This window comes from Cygnus atratus, chromosome 5 (genome assembly GCF_013377495.2).
Source record: "Cygnus atratus isolate AKBS03 ecotype Queensland, Australia chromosome 5, CAtr_DNAZoo_HiC_assembly, whole genome shotgun sequence".
In the NCBI taxonomy this organism is placed as follows: domain Eukaryota; kingdom Metazoa; phylum Chordata; class Aves; order Anseriformes; family Anatidae; genus Cygnus; species Cygnus atratus.
The window spans coordinates 32,429,702-32,451,705 of record NC_066366.1 but is presented as its reverse complement, the minus strand read 5'-3'; the positions used below and the strand labels follow the sequence as shown (position 1 = coordinate 32,451,705).

General features: G+C 39.6%; 1 protein-coding gene across 1 annotated transcript in view; it reads left to right on the top strand.

Moving 5' to 3' along the window:
- Window positions 1-12,141, top strand: part of RTF1 (RTF1 homolog, Paf1/RNA polymerase II complex component) — a 32,248-nt gene extending 20,107 nt beyond the window's left edge. The window contains 10 exon segments of the mRNA XM_035539701.2: window positions 176-258; window positions 1,693-1,780; window positions 1,866-1,973; window positions 2,548-2,625; window positions 3,777-3,898; window positions 4,257-4,314; window positions 4,892-4,969; window positions 6,058-6,153; window positions 6,441-6,552; window positions 7,879-12,141. Of these exon segments, the coding sequence (XP_035395594.1) occupies window positions 176-258; window positions 1,693-1,780; window positions 1,866-1,973; window positions 2,548-2,625; window positions 3,777-3,898; window positions 4,257-4,314; window positions 4,892-4,969; window positions 6,058-6,153; window positions 6,441-6,552; window positions 7,879-7,985 (930 nt within the window). The 3' untranslated portion in view covers window positions 7,986-12,141.
- Window positions 12,142-22,004: the final 9,863 nt, after the last annotated feature.

Here is a 22,004-nt window from a genome sequence, read left to right as displayed (position 1 = left end):
ACATGATGAACTGATTCAATACCTGATAATGTACACTGAAGAGTCCTGCTTCCTTTGATGTAGTTAGAATTGTTAATTAGAATAAGGTTTTTGATGTCTAGTGAAAAGGCTTAAATATGTCAGATATGTTCTAGGAACACACAGAAACCTCTTGTATCCTTTCTTTTGTGTATAGGTTGCTGAAATAACTGGTGTGGTAGAGACTGCAAAGGTTTACCAACTTGGTGGTACCCGGACAAACAAAGGACTGCAGTTGCGGTAAGAAACCAAAGCAACCCTTATCAGTTCACGAATCAGCGTCCTTCTTATAGCATGCAATGTTCCCTGGGTGGTTTGGAGATGAGAGCTGAAAAACAAACTGGACCTTGCAATGACTTACTGTTAGGATGCTTTTTTGTGGTTTTATTGTTTGTTTTCTAACACGTATGCATAATTAAATCATAAAAAGTCTCATTCAGGGACTTGTGTTTGTGTTGACAGCTGAGCAGTTTATTTGCACTAGTAACCCATGATTGCTCATATAGACCTCTTGAACTTTGCTATATTCTTTCCTATGTTTTCACCACCATTGCTATAATCAGGTGTTAGAAATATGCATCATTTAAAGGCATACATGATGAGGTCTGGTATATGTGTTACGACAGAAATAGTGTTTTGTAGGGAAGAAGCTGAATATAGTATCAGATTTCTCAGTTGTTCTTACAGCACTTATAAGGATTGTGTGATGAGGTTTAACAGTTCCAATACAAAATATCCTGATAAGATAGGTCAAGAAGATATTAACCATTTGGGAGAAACAGATAAGTATGTGGAGAATAGATGTGGGTGCAAATGTGGAGTAACAAAAAAAAGTCTTACGTAAATCCATCATGACATAGAATAGCTTCTTAGGCTACCTCGGGAGAGAGCTCATGTTTTGATTGAAATTTACACCATGGCAACTAAGTGTAGTAGTGGTTAGTGGCAGTATGGTAGTTCAGCTGGTATAGCTCCACAGAATGTAGTCTCTAAGGCTTACTGGCCCTTGATTAGCCAATGAATGAGAAATTATGCAGGGGTTGGCTCCAGCAATGTATAATTCAGTACTGCTTACAGGGGATTTCTACTGGTCCAAACATGAAAAAACTTTGTTTCCTAACATCATGCGATGGGTCACCAAACAGGGTACTTATGGTTCAGGTGTGAGATAAGTTGAGGATGATCAAAGGGCTGGAACACCTCTCCTATGAAGACAGGCTGGAGGAGCTGAGGTTGTTCTATTTGGAGAAGAGAAGGCTTTGGGGAGACTTTACAGCATCCTTCCATTACCTAAAGAGGGCCTAAAAGAAAGCAGGAGAAGGGACTCTGTCAGGGAGGGGGGTTGGACCTAGATGATCTTTAAGATCCATTACAACCTGAAGCATTCTAAGATTCTAAGTCTGTTTCTCTTTACTACTGAGCGTATTACTTGCTTAACTGACTGTTTCTTGCAAACTTGCTGTCAAGTATTCCTTTGTATTACTACTTGGTAGTAAGAGCTAACTTAGGCTCCCAAACTCTGTCAGACCTTACGGAAGTTAAGAATAGATAGCACATGAGCCAAGAGTAGCCTTAAGTGTCTGTTTTGGGGCTTCATGGGTCAATTTATTACTTAAAGATAAAATACCACAGCTCTGTACCATAAGAAAGGGATGCTGCATTTTCTTGTTGCAGGCATGGCAGTGATCAGCGTGTGTTTCGTTTGGAGTTTGTCTCAAATCAGGAATTTACTGAAAGTGAGTTCATGAAGTGGAAGGAAGCGGTAAGTTTGCCAGACTTCAATATCTTCTAAGCAGCCTTCTGCCAGGGGTATTCTAAGTAAAAACTAAACTTGTTATTGTATTTAGATGTTCTCTGCTGGAATGCAGCTACCCACACTAGATGAGATAAACAAGAAGGAAGTGTCCATCAAAGAAGCCCTCAACTACAAGTTTAATGACCAGGACATTGAGGAGGTAAACAGTGTGTTGTAGTGAGGTTCTTGCAATGCTTAAAGGTGGAAGGAACTCATGGAGTAGAGCGTTAGCTCTTACCAAGCAAAATTATCATGGTATCTTCTTCCTAAGAAGAAAATGAAATTGCATAACTGGATAGAGTAGCTTGGTGATCCAGCTGTTTGGTTCTGACTGCTGCTTTACTTCATCCTTTGTGCCCTGTTACCTTCGTCCTCAACTTGTGTTGCAGAGCTTTGAACTCCTAACCCAGGTGTGGCAACTTAGTTCTCAAGTTCTGGAAAGCTAACAGCATCGTCATAGATGCATTTATCACAGTTTCTGCAGCTTAATATTTGCTTCATACTGACCAAATGTGATTAGCATCAGATTTTTATAGGTCGTAAGTGAGGGGAAAGGAGCTGTAACTCATTACCAACTCACAAATTAAAAACAGCAGCAGAGAAAGAGCATGAGTAAAATTCTGTGGCAGTAAGTACATTTCTTAGGTGATATTGATCTGTTGCTTCTAGTGTCTAAGTATTAAAGTAGACATTTTATACCTGCATATCTTTGCTGTTTCTTATGGCTCTTACAGATTGTGAAAGAGAAGGAAAGGTTCAGAAAAGCCCCTCCAAATTATGCTATGAAGAAAACTCAGCTGTTAAAGGAGAAGGTGAGAGATAAGATGATGTCTGCAAGCTTAATGCAGTCTTTGATTTAGAAGAACTGGAGCTCGTCTGGATTTTGGCAGAAGTCAGCAGTAAGCTCGACTTTAACTATGCAGTTAAGAGGCGGCTCTCAAGGTTCACTGCTGGGTTCAGAACACTTAGAATCCAGTTTAAGCTGTTGCATTCCTTCATTAAGGATAATTGCCAATGATACTAGCTGATACTAGAAGTTAAGTAGTTCTACTTCAGGAACTAATTTTCCTTTACCTTTTTTGCAGGGTACTCACTAGTAACACAAAGTTGACAAAGTCAACAAAGTTGACTTCAAAACTAGTGTTAAATTGTCTTTTGCTCAGTGTTGACTGAGTTTTTATTTTGTTATGACCAGTAATTTGTATTGAAAAGAATACACTGAAGGGATTTACTTGCCCCTAAACTGTTTTGCATGTAAACTTCCTGGAATGCATAGACCTAACAGTTCTGAGAAGTCAAAGCCCAGAAGACAAGTAAACAAGCAGTCTTAAGTATCTCTGAGGACAAAGATATAAAACATTGTTTTTGTTTGTGCAGCCCTTTTTCAAGACCCTCATGCTTCATGCAGAGTAAAAACAAAGAGATCATGTTAATCATTAGTTCTATATTCTTTGACTTAACTGTAGTGTTTAGTCATTTTTTACTCCGCATGAATTTGTAAATAGTTTGACAGTGCAGAGGAGTGCAATTGCCTTTTGTTGTCACCAGGTGGCATAATAAGCTACTGTTGTTGTCTGTCTGATGTTTTAGTAGGGGACCCTCCAACTTGCTTGAATAAGTGGCAACTCGCAATTGAAGAAATAATCTGTTTCTTCCTTAGCTGACAAACAGCAATATTAAAACTTAATCTAAGTGAGTTGTCCTAGTCATTCTGAAACTAGTGTTCCTAAGTCGTCTTTACCTTCAGGGGTTTCAAAGGTTCATGGAATTTTTCAGAATGAGAGGTCCAGTTTTGCTTTAAGTTGAAGGGAAACTTTAGCTCTCTGCTATATTCTTAGTATATGGGGTTAGAACATATACAACTGGAATAGGGTTAGCTGGCTGATTTGTGCGTCTATCACTCATTTCTCTGACTGGCACTGTGGTAAAGAGTAGTGCCTAATGAATTATTGTTTGGTTGAAGGCCATGGCTGAGGACTTGGGGGACCAAGATAAGGCCAAACAGATTCAAGATCAGCTTAATGAACTTGAGGAGAGAGCAGAAGCCCTGGATCGTCAGCGAACAAAAAACATTTCTGCAATCAGGTAAGAAACAGATATTGGGAATTTTCTTTCTAAAATAGTATCAACCAAAAGACAGAGAAATCAGTTAAATCGGTAGTGATCTAGCTGTAAGGCTTTGTTTCCTTTTCTTGTACAGTGTATTCATGAAGCTTATATCATGATATCTCTGTTGGATTTTGCCTCTCTGCTTCCTTTTATGTGTCATTCAGTTAAAACTGTCAAAAATAAAAACTCATAACTGGGTTAGCAGTTGTGTTGTGTAAGAGTAATTAGACGAAGATGTAAAAATGCTGATGGGCGTTTTATTGTATAGAGGTTGATAAATGACAGTCACTTTCTTTTTCTTTTTCCCCTCTTCTTTTTTTTTTTTCTTCTGCAGTTACATCAACCAGAGAAATAGAGAGTGGAATATCGTTGAGTCTGAGAAGGCTCTCGTGGTAAATAATGCCAAATTAATACTTCTGTGCATAGAGAGATGAAATGATGCATAGCAAGATAATTGCATGATGAAATTACTCATTTTTAATGATCTCATAACACCTTTTATATAGGCAAGTGACGTGACTTTTTTGTTTGTTTTAAGCAAATTGCTTTATCTTTATGATCAACTCAGTCAGGAGATTACTGACTGTAGTAGTGACTTAGCACATTCTGTAAGGGGGGAAAAAAATCGGAAAGGAGACTTCGGAGAATGAAATAGCAGACAAAATATTCAATTCTCTGTGGTGCCGCTTCTATTAAGAATAGTTAAGCTTCTTAACGAATACTTAAGCCTCAGTTACCTTGCAAGTTATGTGGCTATGTTCTGTTGTATTCGGTAAGGGCAGTTTTGCTCTGTGAAGTGTAGGATTGTGGGTGTTACAAAATCTTTCTGGTCCGTAATGCAGTTACTATTTTTGTCTCTCTAACCTTGATGTTATATATTGCTGGTGAGTACCTGCATGGGTGTGGTGCTGTGGGAGGATTTATAACCATGCAAGTAGCTAACTGCAAAACAATGTGCTTCTTCTTCAGGCTGAAAGTCACAGTATGAAAAACCAACAAATGGACCCCTTTACTAGGCGGCAGTGCAAGCCCACAATAGTGTCTAATGTGAGTGTAATATTCAAGTTCAACTGAGGCAATATGCAGAAAAACAGTAACCAATGTAATGCAGGGATTAGGATGGAAAATGTTACTTGTATTCATTCCTAACTGTGCCATATGCTATCAACGCTCGGGGGTTCCAGGGTGAGATATAATTGAGTGAAATTCTAGTCTCACTATCCCCCCCAAAAGGGAAAAGCAGTACTTTTTTTTCTCCATAAAACCATAAAGGACATGAGTGATATGAGCATGTACAAGGAGGTGCAACTCTGCCTTGGATTTTTGTAGCAAATTCTTATATGTAGAATTACTCTTTACACAGATTTAGTTAGCTTTGGGAAGATGGCTTTCTTTAGGTGTGAGTTTTGCTTCTAGTTGGTTGAGATTTTCTTTAAAGATCTGTGAAAGGAAAGAAGAGACTAGACATTTCGGGCCTGTGATGAATAAAGTAGTTTAACACAAACTTCCACTGTGATAGTGGCAAAACCTGCTATTGCAATCCATAGCTGTATAAATGATGGATAACAAAGTTGAGTGATCAGCTCTTACTTCTAAACAATTTGGCTTTGAAGCATGTTCTGAAATAGTATACAGTTCTGGTATCAGTAGTTAAAAAAAAGTCAAGTGGGATCTTGTCAGTCTCTACAAGTTAACAAGGAAATAGATTTTATTGCAGGGCCTGAAATAAATAATTATTTATTAGAAAGAAGAATCATAGTTGTTGAGTAGATTTATTATGGTAGACAACTATTACCATGTAAAGAAAAGTCTTTTAATAATTTCGTCACTAGTAGAGTGTTTCAGCCACAACTGTAAGCTAAAAGCAATCCTATCTGAGGACAGTTTTAAGACCAGTCACAGAAATGTGCTATCTTCTCAAAGAAAGACTTTCTGAGGAAATTTTTTAGTGTAGTACTACCAGATGCATTACATAGGTATCAGGATGTCTTAAAATGTCTTTAAGATCCTGAAGACTGGGCTAACTGATCTAGATCTTCTTTTGGTTTTATATTAATGGATATGAGCACTGTCTCAACAAAATGGCAGTATAGTTTTTCACCAATTTAAATACAGTGTTTTATTTTCCCCTGCAGTCCAGAGATCCTGCTGTACAAGCTGCCATCCTTGCACAGCTAAATGCAAAATATGGATCTGGTGTACTACCAGATGCTCCAAAGGACATGAGTAAGGCAAGTTTCATTTTCTGATTCTGTTTTGTGTTCCCTCCTACCATTGCAGCTTTGCTCTAGAAGCTTATGACTAATAGTAGATGTGCATGCTTCAGCTCTAGAAGTAAGTATGCTGCAAAGCATTATTATAGAACAGCTTTTTTTTTCCACGGGGAAAGAAAATTAAGTTTCTCCAGCACTGTGAAAGCTAAACTAAATATGTTTGTGATGAAAGCTGGGGTGAACAGTATTCTCATTATCTTTGTCTAGACACATAAGGGTTGGAAATTTACTTATTTTCCTTCCAGGGTCAAGGGAAGGATAAAGATGTGAACTCTAAATCAGCCAGTGATCTCTCGGAAGATCTTTTCAAAGTACATGACTTTGATGTAAAGATTGATCTTCAAGTTCCCAGTTCTGGTACGTTTTCCAGTTGATTTTAGGGGTATGATTGCCCAGATCATTATGGTAGAGCTTAGTTTTTTCAGAGTCAGTGGTGGGCTTTTGAAAATGGGAGCAAAGGATCTGTGTTTGTCTTCCTGGTAAGTATTATGAATTGAGGAGGAGAGGTATGTGTGCTAGCGACATGCACTGAGAAAACAAGAGTAGCTGGATTGTGTTACGCTGAAAGCCTGTATATACTTGTATCCTTGCTCCAAATGCCTAGGGAGAAAAGGAGGTAACAAGAGTTTTCTGATATATTCTTCCAGTCTACAGTATCTGTGGCTTCTGTAATCCTTGAGGAACATCTGAGTGTGTTGTATTTAATAAGCTTTGATATCTACTCTGATACTTACTCTACAAATTTGTCTAGTCGCTTTTGAAACCAGATAAGCTCTGGGTATCTGTAATGTCCTATTCCATAATCTGTGTATGCACTATGTGGATAAAGTATTGGTAAAGCAGCAGGTTCAAAAATCAAGCTGCTGTTCACTGACTTTAGTATTCCCCATAGTGTTGAAGCAAAATTTTATGGGGACCAAAATATTGGGAAAGGGAGTGAAGGTGTACTTACAGATACACATTTAAAATCTTCTAAAGAAGGGAAAGTAGAAGAGGTTGAGTCCTTCCAAACTAGATCAAGATTGGAATCCTGGATGTAAGACTAGAATTTGGTAGAGTGGCAAGAATAGGAGTGTGAATGCAAATTATGAACTTCAGGAAGCTGGCAAGCAGATAAAGGCTAGGCACAGAAGAACACTGAAAACTAGAAAGGAGGCTGAAAAGAGTGTGAGAGAGAAACAATATAGATACAGGTTTAAGTATGGATGGTGGTTTTGTTTTTGACAACACTTGTATCTTGTTTAGTGCAGTCTTCTTTCATAACGGAAGAATTGGGATTATTTAAAGTGTGTGTAAGGTGTGTGTTGTAGACATCGGTAGGAAGTCTTACTTCCATCTTGTTATTTGTCTCTTTTGTGCTTGCTATTCTTATGGGATGGTGATCTGTCGAAGATCTGAGCTGAAAGGCTCCATGTGTATTGTGATTTCAATATGCTGCAGAGTAATCTTCTTAAGAATGAAAGTACTTTTACTGGCAGAAAGCAAGTTTAACAAATGGAGTGAAATTTGCATGTGCTTTATCTTTGAAGATAAGCAACCAGATACTGTCTATGTTAACTTTTAACCTGATGCATACCAGAGAAGCCAAATGTGATTTTGTGGTGAAGTTGTCAGTAAAAACGAGAAGTAAAAATCTGTAGTTCTCACTTATTTTGGTCCTCACTCTTCTCTTATCCCCAACAGAATCTAAGGCACTGGCCATCACCTCCAAGGCTCCACCAGCAAAAGATGGTGCCCCTCGGAGATCGTTGAATTTGGAGGACTACAAAAAGAGGCGGGGGCTTATTTGAGCGTGCCCACTCTGCTGCTTCTGATCCTGCATGCTCCATGATGATGTCCTACCTTTTCTTCCTCCCTTTTCAGTTCTCCCTTCTGGGTTGGAGCAGCAATGGAGCTGGGAAGAGACTCTTTAAAACTGCCAGTCATCTGTAACATAAACCATTCAACTATTTACTGTATAGACCTCCCTTTTTGCCCTTTCCTCCTGCCCCCCTCACAAATGTGGATCTGTGCTATTTGGGGTCTTCCCATTTCTTTTAGTTTGAGTTTTTTTTTTTTGTTGATGCAGCTCGTTGGTCTACTCTGTGTTCAGTATTAGCCTGAGGTCTGGATTTCCGTAGGAATCTCTTGGTGGTCGCAGAATCAGCACTTGGTGATCTCCCCTTACATACCACCACAGGCACAGTGAATAAACATTGGCGCAAGACCTTTGTGGCTGGAAGGTCATCTGCACTTTCTTCCTCCTCTTCTTCCTCCTTCATCCTAGCTTTGGAGAAGGGAATCTTCAAAAACTGGCTTAGGTTCAAAGTGTAAATTTTTTTGGGAGGGTTGTGTGACTTTTTTTCAGGTGTTTTTTATCATTTTTAAGCTGCAGTACTATTTGTATCCGTCTGTCACAGTTCTTTACGGCTGTTTTGAATTTCTACCAGCTGTACTTGAGCATCTGAAATTGCAAGAAAGAAACTCATTAAATGTGATTCTTCTTACTAAAACGGCTTGGTTGATATAGCTGTTTAACTTCATGTTCCCTTTTTTATTTTCACTTAACTGATGAGAGAGAGGTACACAGCTCTTGATGTGGGACTTGTCATCTGTAGCACATCTGGAGTCTCCAGCTTTAACTGAGTGGAGTAGCTCTTTCTGGGATGCCCCTGGGGTGCTCATTGGCTGGGCTTTAGTTTCTTCTCCAAGCCTCCAATATTACGTATTTGTTAAGTCATCGTGTCTTCACTGGGCTCTAGCTCACGTTTGTTTCTTGCTTTGTGAACCATTTAAACCGGGCTTCTATGAAACAAACAAACAAAAATTTTTTTAAATAAAATCACTTTGTGTGAAAGGGGAAGGACACAGTAGAAAGGTCAGTGGGTAATGTATGAGAGGTAGCTGATGTGCGTTTTTCATATATAAACTGGTACAAGTGGAGTGCAACACTAGCACAAGAATTGTATGGCTTTATGAAATATTTGACTGGACACAAGGTGACAGCTCAATTATCACTCAGGTGTTTTAAAAAAAATAAAAAAAAAAATCAAAGTGTAAATATAAGTGACATTTAAAAAGAGCTTTTCCAAACAAGATACAACTGAATATATGGAGCTAAGAACTAAATTAAAAGAGAATTAGAAGTCTAGAAGGTAGAGGCCCTCGTTCAGGTAAGCGTGCAAGCACGTGTTTGTTCCTACTCAGGCCAGTACGAATATGCTAACTTAAGCACTGAGCTGGATAGGAATGTTTCTGGGGGACCCCGAAGAGGGAAAATGCTGATGCTCTTTTTGTGTCAGAGCATTACTATTTTTCTGAAATCATACACTGGTTATGTCTGAACCTGTGTTTGATACTTTCTTGTTGGATTCTTAATGAAACTTTAATCTAGTTCTTATTTAACTTTCTCTTATTCCTTTTTTAACAGTAGCTTTAAAGAAACATCATGTAATTGTGTGCAGATTGATACTATGAACTGTGTATAAAAAGAAAATCAACCTATGAAGCAGCTATAATCTACCATGTAAACAAATTAGGGATACTTCAGTACTTATTTACTGAATAGTCCATAATTCTAGGACACATGGATTATTCTGTAAATATGTAATCATAGACTGCTTTATTTGATGGCCTTTTTTAGCAGCTTCTCTGGAGTTGTTGTAGGCTCTCACGTATATGTACTTTTAACTTTTTTAAGAGTGGATTTATGGAATCCATGGAATACCGTGATAACTTCATAGGAGACATCGTGATTCACTGTGTAGATATGCATTTGACATGATTTTGTTTTCTCAACAACTTCAATGATGTTAAAGATTTGTAATAAAAAAAAATCAAAACTTATTTTGCAATAGCCAGTTTTCAAAATAATCACTCTCCAATGCTTTGCAGAAATAATGGCAAAATCAAGCAACTCAGAAGTTGATTTTCCCATGGCAATGCCTCAGAGCTCTGGGGTGCAGTGAACAGTGGTCTCTGAAGGTAACGTTAACTCAGATTCAGTATTTTGAATACGCTTGCCCTTGATGCATTGGTATTAGTGAACTTCTACATTTGGTAACACTCAAGTAGTCTGTACTGCAGTCAAAAATATCAATGAGACCTGACCTGTACAGTGTTGCAAGAAACTTTTAGTGGAGACAAAACAGGAGATGTAGGGAGTTAAGAATGCGGAAATGAATGATGGGCTATGTCCTGTTTATCTGCAACTATCAAACTGCCACTTACCCTCTCAAAGTCTCTAGATGCTGCTGAAATGCTGTTTTTGAGAGAAGCAACAGTCAGTAAAGTATTGTGCAACTCTCTTATATTGAGGATAATACATCAAGAAAGTACTCCGAATAGTTACGGAACTGTGTATGAAAGCTGTAATCTTTTTTCCTTTAAGTGCATGTAAAGGTGAGTGACTACACCTCCCGCTCATTAGGGAGAGATTTGTTTGCTTTGTTTCATTGGTGTCCTAGCATAGTTCATTACAATTGTACAGACTTCTATAAATAAACTTGGTTTGTTGGTTTAATAAGGTTGATTATGTTTATCCCTTGTATCTGAGGTGCTAAGAGTTTCCTGTTTGTGGAAGTTTGATTTTTTCAGAAGCTAACACTTCACTGGAAATTTAAGAAATAAAATGCTAACACCGTAAAATAACTAATGAAAAATAAGGCCTTTCTTTTGCAAGAGGGGCTGTTTACTCCTGGATCACTCTCTGATGACCAGAGTTGCTCCTTACCACTAGAATCAAATGGAGCCTGTTGGAAGGTCAGTTCTCTTGCATTTATGCTGCATCTTGTTAAATATACAAACTTTGCTTGTCTTGTAGAAATCCAAGCTATTTTTGTAATCAAAGCTGCTAAAGCATGTAACTGAGCTTAGAAAAGCTACTGATTGAGATGGAGTGAGACTGTACTTGGGACTGTAACTGAGACTTGATTAGCTAAGCGTTCCTTTGATGTACTTGAACAAAATGCATTTTGAAGTTTTCCTCCTTGTGAGCTTTTTTAAAACGAGTATGCTTTTAAGGTGCCATGCCAGGTCACAGATTTTAAAGGAATCTTAGCATAAACAGTCTTGCGGGTGGGTTGTCAATTTTTAACTGGCTTTGGGAGGGATAGTCACTCAAAGGAAAATATGGGATGTGCTCTTATCCCTCAAAGGAAAAGGAATTAAATTTCTGTGAGAAGAAACTGCTTTAGCAGAAGGTGAGAACTGAAAATTAGGGGCTTACAGAATACCTCATTAGTTTTACGTACTGGGGAATAAACAGACATGTAGAAGTCATCTTGGATTTTGGCTTTTTGCCTTTTGGTTTATTGGTAAGCCTCTGTCAGCTTGTTCTACAGAGAACAAGGGTGGATAGGGTATTTAAGTTACATTGCAGGTGTAGTTTTAACAGCTGGCAAGGTTACTTGTTTCAGATAAGGTTAATAAATACAACCTAATGCTAAGTAATGTACACAGAAGCAAAGAATACAGGTTATTTTCTGTCATGAGGCTGTAGTCATATAATGACCAGAATATGAGAGGTCTGCCTTTGCAGACAATATAAATAAGATCATTGTGACTTGTTCTATGGTGCAAGTTGCAGGAAAGAAATCCTAAGACGTTAACTTAAGAGTGCAGGAGGGAGAGGGGGGATTTCAACAGTTGTAAAACATGCCCCAAAATCAAACAGATAAAGCTTTATCTGAAATCCCTGATTATTGTGACTTTGTGTTTTATGAAAGGACTGTTACTGAATCATTTGTTTGCTCTCCTTCATGACTGCGGATAAACGTGTAATTGCCGTATGCCCCAAATGGGGACAAAAGTGTATTGAACTCAAGTGCAACAGCATAAATATCAACTTCTTCATCCCTTCTTTGTAATTCTTCTTGGTGGCAGGTCTGCCAACAGGTAATTCACTAGCATTATTTATCAAAGTGAAATTACTGTGTAAAAATAATAATAAAAAAAAAATCAGCTCCTAAAACCAGATGCATGGCTATCAGTTTTTAGGCATTCCACTGGAAGCTGTAGTGGAGGAGTAGAAGCTGTTGGGAAGCAGCAGCCTGAATGTGAATGACTCGGAAGCTCACCTGTGGACACTGCTCAAAGGGGGCAGTTCTTGTACATCCTCGGCTCCTTAAGTATCCCAGGTATTTCTCATTTTATTCAAGCAACAACTGATTCAGGTGTTTGGTGGTATGACAGAACAAAACTGTTGCTCACGTCCCAACTATGCTGTGGAACATTATGATGAAAAATTAGATATTCCCTCAAGAGTGGCCCTAATGCAGTGATTACTTTGGCTGCAGTTAGCACAAACACATGCTCAACAGTTGGTGTAACACTGTAGATTCCCTTGATTTGGGGGAAAAATTACCTCTGTGACTAGAAAAGTAGCTTGTATGTAACATAAGCACTAAAAAAGCAAAAAGTTGCATTTCTTTGGCATTGAGGGCATACCAGTCATGAAAAACAGAGTAGCTATTTGTGTAATGAGGTTCTACACCAGGAAGTATCATAACAGACTGTAGAGGCAAACCTGTTTTTCCATTATCAAGGCAAACTTGAAGATTTGAGTAAATGCATTCTTCTTCTGAGAAAGAATAAATGAAGTTCAAAAACAGCAATCATTTTCAGTTTTGTATCTGGATTAGTTGATTGATTCAGATGTTTTTTTTAATTTCCATGGCAAAGTTTCATAATATTTTGTGAAGTGATCAAAGATAAGAAGCTGAGGATAGCAAAGTATGTAGAGAGAATGGTGAATATTTTCATTTGCAGGTGACCTGAATTGCAAAGTCACAGTTTAATACTTTCCCTTGGTGCCTATTTTGTGCTGTTTACTGGAAGCTGAGACTGAGGTCTTTGCAGAATGCCACATGCCAAAATTTTGAATGGTGAGCAGAGACAGCCTGGGTGATTTCTCCAGTCCAGCTCTCTTCAGGAAGTGGTGCATAGTGGGATCCACTGTTATCCAGCATAGAATGGGTCATGACGAGTTTATTGATGCCTGGTTGTTAACTGTAAGTTATGACCTCAAATTTAGAGAGCATTTGAATTCTGAAGGCTGCTTATTGCCCCTTTGTTTTTCTCTGTTCCTCGACTTCCACCTTGAAATCAACCCGTTTTATGACATCTGAAAAACTGGACTAAAGGGAGAGCCTGTCAGTAATGCAGCTTTTCCAACGGTCCCCTTGTCCTGTATCCTTCCCCCTCTGTGCTGGGGCAGCACAGGGCTCCAAGAAAGCAATGTCTGTGGTGCAGGGAGCATCGATCCAGCAATACTGGGGCTGCAGTAACTGAGTCACAAGGAGAGTGAAAAGCAGCGTCTCAAAGGCTAATCTGTGGAAACCTGGGATCTGTTCTCTAGCTCCCTTGACTTGTTTTTCCAGTCCCCTGAGCTCAGGAGGACGAAGAGTCAGCTTTTGCTACTGAATATGCTGAGCAACTCCCTCAGCTCAGTGGTGGCTTCTAAGCACCCCTCTCCAACTGCCTTCACAAGCTTTTTGGCACTGGTTTGCACAGTGTACACAGCTGTACTTGATTAGATGCTGGAAAAAATAGGCCTGGATTTTCCTATTGCCTTTAGTTTCTTTATAAAATTCTATATGTGTATTTTTGCTCTTATTACTGTAGCTGAAAATTAATCCTGGGAAAAGACCAACATGGTATTGTAGAAAATCATTCAGTAATAAAAAGAATCGATTTGTCAAGCTGAACCTGACAAATCAGAGGCAAAGCACTGCTCAGCCATGTCAGGTAGCCTTGGTAACCATCCACCTGGGCAACCACACACAAAAATGTCACTTTGAGGAGCCCCTGGGGCTTTGAAAATCTTTTTTTTTTTTTTTTTAATGAGTAATAAATGGCTACAGCATGCACATCATCCAGGAAATCAACCACATCGCAAGCCTGTAGGTTCTTCAATAAAACAATTCACGTAGAGTTGATGAAAACGTCTTACCTGTACCTGTGTCTATAAATGGAAGACAATGAAGGCTCAGTATTTAGAACATCTAATGGCTCTGGTCCAGAAGTTCTGTGGTTGAAATTACTGCTCAAAAATTTTGAGACAATAGAGTAGGTATTAGTGAAGAGGAAACACACATACAAAAACAGAATCAAGGGAGGACTACTTTTTTGAAAGTGAACTGAGCCACATGATTTGACCAATCTCCTTTAAATGGATTAGCACTTGGGTTATTGTTATAAGGCAAGGTGCTTTAATGCTGACAAAGGACAGCAAATGGTGAGCTTTTGAGGGGATTTCTCTTGGTGTGGGAGGACTAAGACTGCAGTCTCTGGATATGAGAGAAATTGTTCCATTTGCTTGCTTGGTTTTGGAAGGGTCTGCTGGCTTTCTTGCTGAGTGAATCGGGTTGGTGCTCTAGTTTACAACCAGAGAAATGTTTACATTTTTTTGTCTCTTATGTCTTGATCCTAGCCTTTACCTTCATAGATGTGAACAGAGCTAAGAAAAAAAATTTCATTTAATCAAATAGCCACTTCTTACATTATCAAGAAGAAAAAGAGTAGGAATGCTTATTTGTTATTGTACAACACTTACCAAAATCTAAAGATGAAATTTTTGGTTCTGGGCAATAGTGGATTGCAAAGAGAGAATGCTGTCTATACTATAGAGAGCACTGCATTCAGTTTCCACAAATTAAGCATGGAGAATCTTGAAGCTGTTAATCAGTCTGGAGGGTCAGAAGTTTTGCAGAATATTTTTTTTGGTCTTTAAATTGATCCTTGTAAGGATCTCTCCTGAAAAAGTAAAGAATTCCTGTAAGGGACAGACATACAGCCATCATAAACGTCTCACTAGGCTGTAAGAGACTGATTTTTCTATTTTGTATCAAGGGGCTGAATGTTTCACAGGAAAATTTTGTGGTGAGGGAGAAATAGAGTAGGTTTTCTAATAGATTACCAACAGGAGGGACTTAAAATCCTGCAAATCAGTCAAGTGGAGGAGAGATGCCAGATGGGGAAGGGCTCCCACAAGAAGGGAGTTACTGTCAGAAGTTCCGCCAGGGAATATTCCATCACTTTGTTTTGAGTGAGAAACAGCATTCCTCTTCTAGGTGGGGAAGGGCAGCAGAGCCACGATGCTGAGTCTAATCAAATATCCATTTGGGCCATTATCCTTTCTTGGGCAGTGGTATAAGAAATAGGGTATGGAGTTCTCTTTCCCCCTGAATATCTTATCCCAGCTTCTCAACATCCACAGTTCAGGGGCATCCAGAACCAGAGGTTGTTTTGAAACTGTTTACACTTAATCACCAATGGACCTACCTTTTCTGGGTTTGTTCAGTCTCTTTTGAAACCAAGATAAGAGCAAAGCAACACAAACCACTGCAGTTTTCACAAGTGGGTAGAAGCCAAGAGAAGAGAGGAGCACTCTTAAGACTCACTAGTAAGAGCCTATGGGAGGAGGAGCAAAGTGCAACAAGAAACTGTGATCGTCTTCATTGCATCCAACATTTGCAGAGGAATTGTAGGATGGGTTTGTAGACTTTAAAGTACCTGACTTGTTGCTAAAGATCTTGATGTTCTCTTTCTTTTGCCTGAAGAGGAACTAAGAGAAATAAGTTTCTGATAACTGGGGGAAATGGATGTTCAAGTATTTCTCAATTTGGGTAGCACAGGTACGTTTCCGGTGAGCAGATGTCAGTGATAGTTTTCAAAGCCTCCATTTATTGGGAACAAGAAAGCAAACTGCAACATGAGCAGCATAGGGTCTGAGTGCTTGCCCAGCCATCAGCCTCAGGCTGGCTGCTTTAAGCTAGCTGGCTGCTGGCCTGAGCTTGCAGAGGTGTGAGCAGAACCAGTGCGGGGTTCTTGCTGATGTGGGAGAACGAGCACCATTCCTCTGGCAGGTAGTCGTGTTCACCAGCTCCAGTGCTGCCAGGGCTCAGCTGACTGAACTGTGCTGTCCTGAGAAAAGATTGTGGGGAAATGGTTACAGAGTCTGTCATATGCTGGCCATGTGACCTTGCCAGTTTCTTTAATTGTAAGACAGTTCTGTTGAGGACTTGTCATAAAATCTCATTTCTTGCAGTCAGGTTGATAACGTATTATCTGTTCTTTCTTTCTGATTATTTTTTTCTGGGATATACTTTTCTAAGTACATCAAACGTGGGCTATATGCCTTTACTTTCAAGGCTCTCTGCCTCTTGTCCCCACCCTACTAATCATCTCATTATTAATGAGATGCCGACTCCTGCCTCTAATCTATGGCCGGTTTAAATGTCTTTCAGACAAGCACCTTCATGCTTTCTGCCCTGCTATTTCTCAGGTTTCAGTGAAGCTTTGTGCAAACACTCTCAAGGGTCCTGAATCACCCTTTGGTTTCTTCTGCAGAGTTCGACTGCCTCTTCATGCCCAGGGGCCCCAGTCCCATACCCTGCCACCTCCAGCCAGGCTCTCTTCTCTCCTGTTTGCCTTCCAGCCTGTTGGGTCCAGCCTTCTCCCCTGCTCCACCCTGGGCAGAGCATCTCAGTGCAGGAGCTGCAGCCATCCAGAGGGAGCAAGCAGCAGCGATTTTCCATGGTGTTCTCAAGCCTGCATTCAGCAGTGGTACTACCTGCAGAGTCAGCCCAGGCTCCTGCAGTCATGTGTTTTATAACCACAAACCAAGTGTCAGGTTTTGATAACATTTTCATGGTTAAGCACACTGTGTTCCATTAAAATTGGGATTTTCCGGTAAAGTTTTCTTACATTCTTTTTATTTTCAAGTATTGCTGTTTCCTTGCAGTGCTAGTACAGTACATGAAGGCCAGCTTCAACTACATCTTGTCTGTGTGGAAAAACTAGTATGGAGAAACTTCCAGTATTTGTTCTTTATCCTCATTCTCTATTTGCTTTTCACTATCAGTGTTTATAAATCAAAATACAATAATATAATTAAAATGTGTAATCATTTGTTTTTAGTAAAACCATCTTAATGATAGATACAGATGTTGTGGGCAGTGTCAGAAATTGCAGTGCTATGGATTGTCTATCAGAAAGTTATCAAAAAATAATACCGGCTTCAAATATTGTACTAGGATATAGATTTATAGTTTCTTAAGGTGATATAACTTTGTCTATGGTAATAAAAAGAGTACCCGTTAAGTTATTTCATGCTGATTTGTTCTCATAAAACAGTGCTACGGGCTCACCTCTTGGGAGCCATGTGGCTGCACAGGCTGGAGAAGCAACATTCTGCTCCACCAAAAGTGCTTGAGCAGGACCTTTCTGAAATCATGTAGGAAAAGATCGAGCCCTTTCCTTCCTGAGCTACAACAGGGTTTTCTGAACAATTCCACTGAAGTGGTATTTACTGGACATCCTCTTGAGCAGCTGGTCTCAGCTTACAGAGACAAGCTTCTGAACCCTGCAGTATTCCTACGGGCTTGCACTGGCAAATGAGAGCAAGGCTGTAGCTGAGGAAAAAAACATACTATGATGTGAATGCCAGGAATCTGCTGATTTCAGGATGACTATGCCCATACTGTTCAGCTGTTAGAAACTGATGTCCCCATTACACAATCACTGTAATATTCACTATGCTACCTGAGGCCTTGGGACAAGATGCCAAAAGCATGCATCGGGCAGTCTGTGCTGAGTTTAACGGGTTCGTCTCAGAGAAGAGAATGGGGGATTGATATTTCCCGTCACAGAGCACTGTAGGCAACTGTGTTCTGCACAAATGCAGCAGGGTAAGAAAACGCTCATGAGTGGCACTTATTTATTGAACTATTTTTATTTAACTCTATGCATCGCATATTCTCTTTTCAGTCTCTTCTGGGTAACTAGATGATTGATTATAGCATTTTGTTTTTTTTTCCTAAAATCTCAGGATGCTTTAAAACTGGAAATAAGAAAAAATATAAGAAAAATGTCAGGATCTCATTGGCTTAGGAACTGGTGGTGTAAATTGGAAACATTTCACTGAGTTCATTTCTCAAATACCACTCAAGTATTTAATGAATGTAAGGGTTAATTTGATCTCCTTTCTGCATGCTTGGATGGTGTCTTGATATTCCTCCCAGGTTACCTGTTGCAGTTTCCACCTTCTGTATGCTTCCTTTTTGTATTTGAGTTTTGTCGGGACATCCTTTTTTATTCATGTTGGCTTCCTAGCATTTTTTCCTGTCTTCCTGCTCATTGGGATGGACTGCTCTTAAGCTCGGAGGAGGTAAACCTTGAATATCAACTAGCTGTCTTGGGCCCTTCTTCTCTCCAGGGCCTTATCCCGTGGGACTCTTCCAAGCAGATCCCCGATGAGGCTGAAGTTCTTTCTTGAAATCCAGGGTTGTGATCCTGCATTTTGCCCTGTTCTGTCTTCTCAGAGTTCTTCTGTCTTCACTATTTCATGGTTGCTGCAGCCAATGCTGCCATTGACCTTTACATTGACTCCAACAAGCCCCTCCTTGTTTGTGAGTATAAGGTCTAGCAGAATACAGTCCCACCTTACTGGCTTCTCTGCCACTTTGGTTGGGAATTTGTCATCGATGTTCCCTAGGAACCTCCTAGATTGCTTATGTCCTGGTGTCTTCAACCAGCCAGGGTGGTTGGAGTCCCCCACAAGGATTAGGGCATGAGAATGTCAGCCTACTTCTAGCTGTCTGTAGAAAGCCTCATCCTCTTGTTCTTTCTGGTCAGGTGGCCTATAGCAGACACACACTACAACATTACCCATACTGGTCAGCTATTTCATACATAACCCATCATCTCTCAATTAGTTATCTATCCCCAGGCAGAGCTCCATGCACTTCAGCTCTCACATAAAGTACAACTCCTCATCATCATCTTCCCAGCCTGTCCTTCCTAAGAGCCTTCATCCCTCCTTTGCAGTACTCCAGCAATATCATAGAATCATAGAATATCCTGAGTTGGAAGGGACCCATAAGGATCATCTAGTCCAACTCCTGGCACCGCACAGGTCTGCCCAAAGTTTAGACCATGTGACTAAGTGCACAGTCCAATAGCTTTTTAAATTCAGACAGGCTTGGTGCAGTGACTACTTCACTGGGGAGCCTGTTCCAGTGTGCAACCACCCTCTTGGTGAAGAACCTCTTCCTGATGTCCAGCCTAAACTTCCCGCGCCTCAGCTTAACACCATTCCAGTGGGTTCTGTCACTGGTGTTTACAGTGAATAGGTCACCTGCCTCTCCACTCTCCTTCACGAGGAAGTTGTAGAGCTGTTCCACCATGTCTCTGTGATCCCCCCACAGATCATGGCCTTGCAGCTGCATGCACATCTCTAATTCCTTATATTTATTGCCCATGCCACATGCATTCGTGTTCAGGCACTGCAGAGGGGCACGCTGGCATGCTGGTGAGTTTTCCCATAATGATGCTTTGCAGGCATTTCCTCACCTACATGCAACTGCCTCAGGAGACCCTGCTAAAGCCCTATTTTGTTGATTTTTGTTTCCTTTTGTTCACATCACCCCAGGCCCCTTCCTGTGAGCCCTGTCTATCACCCCTTCATTGGGCTGCTGGTAAAACTCCCCCATCATAATGTGCATAACTTTCTCTGTCATCCTCTCAAATATCTTTCCTGCAGAATTGCTTGAGCCTCCTGGGGGAAGAAAAAAAAAGTTTTCTTATGAATGTACGATAAGGACAGAAAATTCTCTTCTTTCCTTGAATATTTATGCTCACTGGAGTTTTTCTTTTCATGCTCTACAGGAACGACTACACAATGTGTGCAACGTCTGCAGTGGTGCTAAGTAAAGGTAGCTAAGAGGGATTGTCTTTTATCTTTGACACAAACAAATGTTACAAAAGTCTATTCCAAAAACCTGAACCACACAATAAGCTTTCAGTAAAGAGAAATGGTTTGCTATGTTCACATATTTATTAATATTTCTCAATAAACTAAAAGGTCATAGAGTTCTCAAGTGGTCAAACAATGGTCTACCTCAATGGTGATTTCATCATCTCTCTCTCTCTCCAAGTTTGAATATGCTTTCAGCTTATCCTCCTGGTCTAAATGAAGACATTAAATGCATTAGTGTTAGGACTGAATATTTCTGAGATGCACAATTTGAATTTCACAGGAAACTGAGGAGTAAATAAAGCTGTTCTGTTCTATACAGCGAATCTATCCTTTTGGATTCAAAAAGAGCCTGTTGTCCAGGTTCATGATAATAGATTTAAACTGGAGAATAATTTAATCCAGAAAGAAGGAAAATGGTGTTACAGAAAGATTTAAATTTCACTGAGGAGGAACTGAAATGGTACAGTAGCCTGATTTACTAATGTTATAATCTGCAATAAACTAGTCTGTGTTTACTCTGGGCAAGCACTGTGCTGGTGGGCAGTTTCTGTCCTGCAGTCCTGCGAGTCCTTTGTCTATTCAAGGAGCATGTCCCCTGCTCCACAGGTTGCTTCATCACCCAGCACCATTGCCCCGCGGCTGGGCCCTCCTGCCAGCCCCACCATTGGGAAACCAGGGAAAGATGCAGAGATGGGGGGCCAGGGCCCCCCCTCACTCACTAGAAGCAGAGTTTGGTTTCTGACTTTGGTTTAGGTACAACCTCTAAAGCAGCTCTTAAAAAGTTGCTGTATCAGAGATATCAGAGGCAAGATATCTGTCAAAACATACAAGTTAAGAAAAGTCAATCAGGTGTCAAAGAATATTGTATTTACAGAAGGAAAGAAATATAAGTACAGCTTTTAAAAATAAAAAATGAATAAAAAGATGTTGGGGGGGAGTATCTAATCCAAGAGCATGTTGCAATAGGATGTGGACATCTAAAACTGAGGAAAATATACATAGAATATCCCAATTTAAACTTAGAAGAAAAAAAAACACAAACGTACAATGAAACTGCATCAGGATGCGAAATAAAACCAATGAGGCTCCACGTGTTGGAAGGGAGAAAACCTATATTATCCTGGATGGTATTAAACAGCAGAATCAAAACAATGAGAGTGGACAGAGGAGAATGGAAGTTGAAGGACTTTAAAGGAAGTTAAAAGATGCTAAGTAAATACATTTTGTACAACACAGAAGTTATTTTGAAGACAGGGAGAGCTGTTTCAGGGAATTAGAACATCTGCTTATTGGTTGAAATTTTAATATGCATTTGTCAGGTGGTGAGGCATTAAGTTAATGTTCGCTAATTAAATGAGGAGAGAAAACTTTACTGCTCTTAAACACAATTCAGAATGTAAAGCAGGGAAACCTTTGCACATGCATAAGTGATTTAGATATAAAGGTAAAAGAAAATAGTGTAAATAAATAGCTTCTGATTGTTCTAGAGAAGACTACTCATTCTGTGCTTACAAACATGACAGGGCTTGTCAGGAGGCTGTGTCCATTAGGTAGACAGGAATTCACAGGTGCGCTGATCAAATATTTTGAAGGTGTGAGACAGAAATTGCTGTGATATAAGATACAGTTATACTGCAAAAAAAATCTACAAACGTAGACCAGCATCTTTACTGCTTCAGTAAAAACTTAGAGAGGAATTTGATAAATAGAACATTAAAGAAAAGCCTAAGTGGCTGAATTCTGTAGTAATTATGGAAAATGAAGGTGTAAAGGTTTGCTTAGCTTTAGCTTCAGTGAATAAAGCAATATAAAAATGGCTCAAATTGTAAACTATTAGCTTCAAATGAAGGTAGATGTAGAAGTATATCAAAGAATGTGTAACAAAAAAAAAACACAAAAAAAAACCAGAAGTGCGAAAGAAAAGTTTGCTATGATAATTGTGGAAATCTAAGATCTGCAATTTAAAATAGCCTAGATTTTCTTGCATGTACCTGAAATTCTGTACCGGTGTGGATTGTTTTCTCAGGACGCAATTCAGAGTTCAAGTACTAAATCTGTAATCTTATTTAAA